The following is an 8,352-nucleotide window of genomic DNA, read 5'->3' on the forward strand; positions in this document are numbered from 1 at the left end:
GGTGTCGATGAACACCCTCCCTTGGTGTCGATCGACAATAACTAAAAGTTGGGACAGGGGCGTTGTAATTCCCCCCCCCCCTCTAATATAGATTCCTTCTCTAATCTACAATCATCGTCTATCTGCAACATGCACTTTACCACAGTCACAACAATTCACCTAACAACGTTACAATTCGATCAATACAACCAGTCTTGATATTTAACACCATCAAACTTCTGCAACCATCACGATGGTATGCACCATTTATGACCTTTCAGCCAATACAACCCTGGCCCACTGGCCAACATAACAATGGCCCAATAGCCAACACAGCTGTGGCCCGCCAACCAACTCCAACCTAGCCCACTGGCCATCACAATGCTCACCCCATCGTTCAACAAAACCCGAGTGCGAGATTGAACCACCATCAATCTCAAAGGTCTCCATATAGTCAATATGCTTATACTAACGCTCCAACTCATCCACTCTCAGGTCGTGAACTTAGAACATACCGATACCAAGGGAACCACCATCCCCCTATGAGAACCACCATCCCCTCCACACGAGAACCAACATCTCCTCTGCCACTCTCAGGACCGCAGCCCTTCAAGCCGTCGGTATCTCGGAAAACCACCATCCCTCAAGAGAACCACCATCTCTTCTTGAGTTGTTTAGGACCCATCGTCGTAAGTGTAAACAAACTATAACGTCTCTAAGCATCTCCTGATTAGAATTATCCCACAAAGTCCAAGTAAGACATAGCAATGCTATACCTACCCATCCATATGCCCACCCAAAATATCATTTCCACTTTGACCAAACTCCAGGTCAGCTTCCAAACATCTCTGCCACTTAGGGTGTTTATACAATAGTCTCAAACGTAACTTATCGGGAATCAGTGTCCAACAAATCCACCCCCGAATACCTACGCTCCGCACCACGACCACCACAGCCACCACAATTACTACGAGCACCACCCTCGCAACCTCTAGCCTCCAACATTGCCACAAGCAAAAACTTGGAACATAATCGATAAGAGAAAACACAACACACAACAACATACAAAGGAACCTCATTGACGGATTGAAGAGGATGATATGAGGTCACCATGCTCAATCAATTGACTAACCAATTATAATCAATACTAGCATGATACCACCAAGAATCACACAACAGTTCACAACATGCAATGGGAATATAATTCACCAATTAAATTTCTAAATCGTTCCATATATCAATCTTTTAACCATGACATTCACAAACCATCCATGACCACCATTTAACGCAGCCCTAGAATCGTAAGAGCTCTGATACCAAATTGAAAAGATCCGACCTGTTTTTTGTAATTCATTAATTAATGGTCTCATACCTACTAATTAACATGATCGAAATAATTATGCAAAGCGTAAAAAATTGAAACTAACACCAATTAATCTTATATTAATTAACAAATAATTTAATCACTACAATTTACACTAACAACCTAGTAATGGAACTGAAAGAAACTTAATCTTGTAACTCTTAAATCCTAATTGGAACAACTAAACTTCCAAATGGCAGCGGTGCCCAATTGATAGTAGGTTTTTACCCATTTTGGTATCAGTCACCAGTACAATTGAAGTATAAAGGGTTTTATCGAACCATATGGAAGACGTGTAAACAATCGGGATTATAACAAAAGTAAACAAGTCAAACCAATTAAAAAGCAAGTTTATAACCAAACTACATAATTACTAAACAAAAAGCAAATGAAACTAAAGCAACATGAACAAAGCATAAATTACAGAAATGAAAGCTAAGCATGCAAGAGCTACAGAAACAGAAACTAAGCAAGGTAAAGCAATCAATTAACAGTAGGTTCCGAGGATGGGGTACTCTATAGCAACCTAGATCATCTAAGTTCTCCACCTACATTTATCCCATCCTGAGATCCTAAGTTCACTACTCAGATCTAAGAAACATGCTCAAGCACACAAACCTAGAAAACATTGAAACTTGCATAATCAGATAGACCTAAGAGAGATAAGCAAGATTAAACAAAGAACCAACAACAACTTCCTAATAGATCAGAAGATATCAAGTTTACAAGTCTTTGGAAATCTAAAGCATAAAAGAGAAAAACTTAGAAAAAAATCTTGATTCTGCAGCCATTAGCCAAGAGGCCTATAGTATACAAGTGAAGCAAAACAAAAGAAATATACACAAATGATCAAGTAAGGGGACCTAGGATGACCTTAATGATTTACGTTGATATATATACATATTCTAATGGGCTTTAAAACATAAGCTAGCCCATATACCTATATATCACAATAAACTTTCTTCGGTTTCTCCTTGTAGAAATTGTGTTTATGATCTCACGATCATGGGTCTTAAATATGGTATACGGTTGAACGGCTTGGAGGTTGTGGAGAAGGATATTTAGCATTCTTTACATACATAATGATTACAAACTAGTGGTGGATCAAACTGTCGAGTGAGGATGTATTATCATAAGCCTCCCAAACATCTCGAGCTTAGACTTCTTTGTCTTTTATTGCTCCTACATCTCTTCATGAGGTCATTCTTTATCCACTATCTCAAAAATTTCTTGACAATTATTTCATTGAATCTAGACTAAAATGTAAACATATTTGTGAATATTAATATTCCTAAGGTAGTACTCACGGGATTACACGATTAATTCGTAATTGTGTCTTACAAAAACGAAACAGTGTACAAAGGATATACGATTTAAGACTTAGCAAAGACAATACCATCTTTTGAGATATAGAATATATCAATGGCTCTTATAATTTTTTAATTTGTGTCTGACACATTTACGATGCTCCACCTTTGGTAACTCCAACTTAACAGCTTTAATCAGCCCCTGAACCACAAAACTAGAACAAGAAACATGTTAAATAGATGCAAACATGCTTAAACAGAATCAGAAGAGAATGCAAAACATACATTTTGACGACCATACACCGATATGTAACCATCTTCATCTCCTAGGTCAAGGTCAATCTTCAATATCTCTACAAACGATAACCAATTATCACTATTCTTAACTTGAACAACACTCTATGCTATTGGATAGATAGCATCATATGCATCCCTTCCTAAAGCCACCAACAACTGTTGTTTGATCGTTGATTTTTAAAAACACCCATCCACTCCTATTTTTGGCTTACATCTCTGTTTCCAGGTTCTTCTTAGTACATAAAGCAAACATAGAAATGATTGAAAAGGTCATGACCAGCCTCATTCCTCAATGTGTCAATCTCCACAATAGACCCTGGATTTGCTTCCAAAATCTCATATGCGTAATCCACTTCTCCATTATTATTTGTTTCATCTTAAGAGGCATGTAATACTCAAGATCCTCTTTAATCTTGTCAAGAAACAACCTAACTATTACTGGCACCTTTAACATCCCACACTCTCCATTAGGAACACATATATGCTTATTGGTGTAATGTGTAATCTTCCACATCGACTCGTTATGCAAAGATGCACAATAAACTTTCCATTCACAATTCTCCGTAGCACCAATACACTTAAATCCTATTCTATCTCTATCGTACATATTGTAACCTGTTATGAGTGCATAGTTTGTTACACACTCCTTGAAAGCAATACCATTGTAGAACTTCTTCCCTTTGTACATTGACCCATCGCTAAGGTTGATGTGTGTGCCTCTGTCTTCACCACCACGACGTTGCTCAGTCTTGTCGTAGCTTTTTAGGTAGACGTCATAAAGGATAGGCTCTTCAGCATCCGGAAAATCCTGGGAAAATTTCTTGATGTATATTTCATCTCGATCTTCTGCTTCACCATCATATCCTTCAACATGAGGAACATCGTCAGGGGCAATGATTAACACCATCACTGATGAAATGAGGGGAAGCAATAGATTTAGTTTGGTTTAAAGCTTCAAGAAAACGATATGGATTTGGGATTCTAGGGTTCTTCAAGAGAGAAAGGAGTAGAAATTGATTTGGGGATTTTGATTTGTTTCTAGGTTTAGTTTTCTAATCTGGTTGGTTTAGATTTCTAATCGGGTTGAAACAAGTTTAATCTGGTAATCGGATTCGTTCTTTGGTTAATAGAACAGTAAACCAAGTTTTAACTGTATAAACCCATATTTTTGGAAAATTGGATGAGAACTATTATATTCTTGGGTAAATAGGAATAGAACTATCGATTCAGGGGAAAATATGAAGAGAACTATTGATTCGAGTAGACAAAAGACGAGATCAAAGTTTTGTGTAGTCCTGATATGATGCGATAATTTTTGGGAAGAAATAGGTCGTCGATCCAAAATCCATACATTTCATATTGTTGTCATAAATAGTTAAGACCAAACGAAAGGGAAAAAATGAAGAACGACATTTCAAAATACCATTTTCTTTTCACACATTATTGAATAAAACATTAGTAAGAAAATAAATAAACAAAGTAAAAATGAAGGGATCTCTCGGACTAAGGAAGTATCAAACTTCCCAAGCGACATAAGACATTACAAAACAAAGAAAGCTATAAGTAGCAAACTGATCATGTAGGGGTGTTCAAAACATGAATTGTAACAAAGAAAAAGCAACAAGAGGTTGTTATTATGTGGCTAATGCTTTTGGACGATGTCTTATGGTCCGAGACGATAAGGTCCATCACCCATGTAATGACCATCCATGTATAGAGCCGCGTGGTGCGGGTGCTGCAGACCATCCATGACCATGAACTGCATGTCTTCAGATGGTTTCCAGTGACGCTTTCTTTGGTTTATGAACCAGTTATTGATTTGTTTCTGGTCTAAACCTGTTGATTCCGCTAATGCCACCTTCTCTGATTCCTGTCATACAAACTCAAACCAACCATATCATCACTTTTGTAATAGTCAATGTATAAAGAGAAACGCTAGATAGAGATAATCAAAAACTAAATGTTTGGAATGTAATCAATGTATTAAAAGCAACCGTTAGAGATAATCAAATACCGGTTTTTAAAAAAAATGGTAGATAATTGGACGATGATTACTACAAAACCACAAAGGTTGTTGTTTTGAACGATTCTTAATTAACGTGACGACTAAGGCTATAAATGGTTGTTGGTTTTTGGATTGTAGATTTTGGTTTTTGGTTTTTAGATTTTGTGAAAAAATAAAGCAAAAATATTAAGCTACATTTTTGTATAGGAAAAGTGAAAAACTCATGTAAAATGGTTTGATATATTCTCAATGAAAATTATGACAACTTCGAAAAACTAGATTCCCTATTTTTACAAAATTTGGAATGCGTAAAGTATAATTAATTACTATTATTTCAAAACATGTAGATAAATATATCATCACAAACTTCATACTCCAAAATTAATTTACATCTTAATCTTAAACTAACTTATGCTATTAATAATTGATGTTTATAGTGACAAAAGTTATAGATATATGTGTAAGAGAATAGTTTGGAATGCGAAGACTAAGATATATGTAGCCTAGAACTGACTAGTATTAGTTGTCTTCATCATTTGTATTTAAAACCATGCATGTATGTAGTTAGAACTATAAGGATTTGAAGTTTTGAACACCATATTACTCATGTATATATATAGCCTAGGAGTGACTAGAGTTAGTGTCTTCTTGAGCCATGCATGTATGTTGTTAGAACTATAATTTAAACACCATACTGGTCATGTAAATGCCTTTTCTCAAAACACTTAACAATAGTAAATATTTTTATAAAAATCTAAAGGTATAGAGTGATGAGAGAAAATTTATACGTACAGAAGGATATGGCCACTTGTAATGCAACTCCCACCACGTGAGAAGCTTCTGCCTTGCTTCTTTAGGGAGTTTACCTTTCTTTTTCTTCTTGGACAGTTCTTGCTTCAAACTGCTCAAGTATCCACTATACTTCTTCAGCAAATGGTTCTTGAGTTCCCGGTCTTCCGCCCTCGGGTCTATTTCGGGTAATTCTGTTTCCCCTCCACTGTTATTCTCTTGTTCTTCATCTGATGATCCCATTCCTTCACTTTTCCCATCTACTTTGATCAACATAACATGTTTTCATGAATTTGATGTTTTAGTCATTGAACAACCTTTTTATGATTGGACTAATTAATCTTATCGAGTAGAGAATTTATAATTTTGCATAATGAAATTGAATCTTCACGAGGAGCACCAAAAATCCTTGTGATAGTACTTTGGGCCGAGTGAAAACAAAAAAAAAAAAACCAAAATTAAGCCCCACCCCTCTTTGGATGGATTCCACAATGGGGAAAACAAGAACAAATATGCAAACCAATTTGTATCTTGCATATTTCCAACAATAATGCATCTCAATTATGTTAATTTCTTTATAATCTTAATTATAATTATAGGGTATAAATGTTAAGATATTTTTTTACAACATTATACCATATGAACCAAAAAATTTAAAGCTAGCCATTAATTTTATGCAGTCCATCGTAAGCCCTACCTTGCCACTACACTTTGTTATCCACAATCATTTGGTACATGTGCGTACATATATGCAGAGCCAGACACAAGGCCAAGCAAGCAAAGCATAGGTTTACAGCCGCTAATAATATCATTTAGTTTCTTTCTAATTTACACAAAAAAAAAAGGTTTTGTGGTCTAGTGGTTTAAACTGTATAAGCCATGACCCATGTACATAACAATATATACAGAAAAGTATATATTATATCATCAATTCATATAATATTGTGTATGTATATATATGTGAGATTGATGACATGTACCAGGATTGTTGAGGATGTGAATGGGACCCTGACACAACATGCTAAGCTGAGATTCAATACGACGTATAAACTCCATTGCTTCTTGAATGGGCCGTGTTAGCTCCTCACGATATTTAACCAACATGTCACAGTATGCTTCCTGTTCATACCAATAAAAAAAAAGAGCATTAACATTATATACACAATAAGAAACAACCCAATTCAAATTTTCAACTTTGCTTAGTAATTTAACCATGAATTGATCCAATTCTGGATCTTTCGACGAGGTGGACAAGGACGGTGTTGACCGCTGCTGCCGCGCCTCGAAGTCTTGCCGTGCCGCGGTAATTCTATCAACCACCTCAGGTGGAGCTCCAATCTGTATAAGCCATAACTCATGAACCAAATATATATCATAGAAAACTATATATTATATCATAGTAACAAGGAGAATATAAAAGAAAAAATGAAAAAAAAAAAAACCTTTTGGCAGTCCAAGTAAGCTTGAAGGAGAGTAGAGTAGTGAGGATGAGCAATGATCTTGGCCTTCATGGCTTCTACATCGGCGACGTTGTCATTATTAGTAGCATCTTGAGTATTGTGAATGGCTCTCATCAACATGGAGTAGTGATTGATCCTTGAGGAGCTAGCTTCGGATTTAACAGATGGGTTGTTGGGTTGATCATGATCGGATCGGAAGCAATTCTCAGTTGTTTGAGGGAGAAGAGAACTCATATGTGGGAACAACATGTGTTGGTGATGTTGTTGTTGATGATTGTTATTAGTATTGTTGTAACCAGGACCATAATTGTTACTATTATTATTATTATTGTTGGTATCACTTGTGTTATCGTTTTTGTTGGAAGAAGAAGAGATTGGAGAGTACAAGAAACTTACTCTATGAGGAGTAGAGCTGCTGTCATGTTGGTATTCTTCCATACCCAGATGAGTAAAGAGAGAGATAAAGAGAATATAAAAAAAAAAATCAAAGAAAAAAAAAAAAAACCCTAGAAAAAATAAAAAAAAGAGATGGGTGCAAAGATGAAGGAGATGTATGTATTCTTGCTTTTGTTCTTATTTCAAATCAAAAGGTCTCTCTGTGTAAAAGACTATAACCACATCAAATCCAGATGACTAGACGAGACGACTCATCTATGAATCAAGAAAAGGCCTAACTCGAGAAAAAAAAAAGTATATTGTGAGGTGAAGTTGCACCACCACCAAACAAAAACCAAATAAAATTGATATTTATTTTGTTTTTGAGGAAGAAAAAACGAACTAGGTATATAGAATTCGTCAAGGAAGTGACATGGAAGAGAAGAAAAATTAGAAAAAATATAAAAGTGAGAGAGAAGAAGATTGAGAGATAGAGAGAGAGAGAGAGAGAGATTAACAATAATGAAGAAGTTGGGTGGCTTGAGTGGATTGACAAGACGTCGTTTGCTTTGAGGAGCACAAAAAGAAATATTTGAAAATTATAAAAAATAAAGGTAATGAGAGAAGGGACAAGAGATAAGGCAAAGGCTTCTGTTTTCTTCTCATAGGCTATTTTTATTATATAAATTTAAGTTATTTTTACTAAAAAAATTTTTTTTAAAATGTGCTTTGAAAATTTTGGAATTAAAATGTACCACTCAGTGTTTATTAAGCAAC

At 35.6% G+C, this 8,352-nt stretch overlaps 1 protein-coding gene across 2 annotated transcripts; it reads right to left on the reverse strand.

The window, feature by feature from the left end:
• Positions 1–4,358: 4,358 nt before the first annotated feature.
• Positions 4,359–8,009, reverse strand: LOC17882278 (homeobox protein knotted-1-like 1). 2 transcript variants are annotated; one of them, XM_023781858.1, is made up of 5 exons: positions 7,183–8,009; positions 6,953–7,078; positions 6,721–6,859; positions 5,744–6,003; positions 4,359–4,816 (listed from the first exon to the last, which is right to left on the reverse strand). In XM_023781858.1, exons 1-5 carry the CDS (start codon positions 7,636–7,638, stop codon positions 4,610–4,612), a joined length of 1,188 nt encoding a protein of 395 aa, XP_023637626.1. In that variant the 5' UTR covers positions 7,639–8,009; the 3' UTR covers positions 4,359–4,609. The 2 variants fall into 2 exon arrangements, with proteins under 2 accessions (XP_023637626.1, XP_006289279.1); XM_006289217.2 differs by having other exon boundaries at positions 5,744–6,000; positions 7,183–8,007.
• Between the last annotated feature and the right edge of the window lie 343 nt (positions 8,010–8,352).

Source organism: Capsella rubella, unplaced genomic scaffold, assembly GCF_000375325.1.
Source record: "Capsella rubella cultivar Monte Gargano unplaced genomic scaffold, Caprub1_0 scaffold_6, whole genome shotgun sequence".
Classification (NCBI taxonomy): Eukaryota; Viridiplantae; Streptophyta; class Magnoliopsida; order Brassicales; family Brassicaceae; genus Capsella; species Capsella rubella.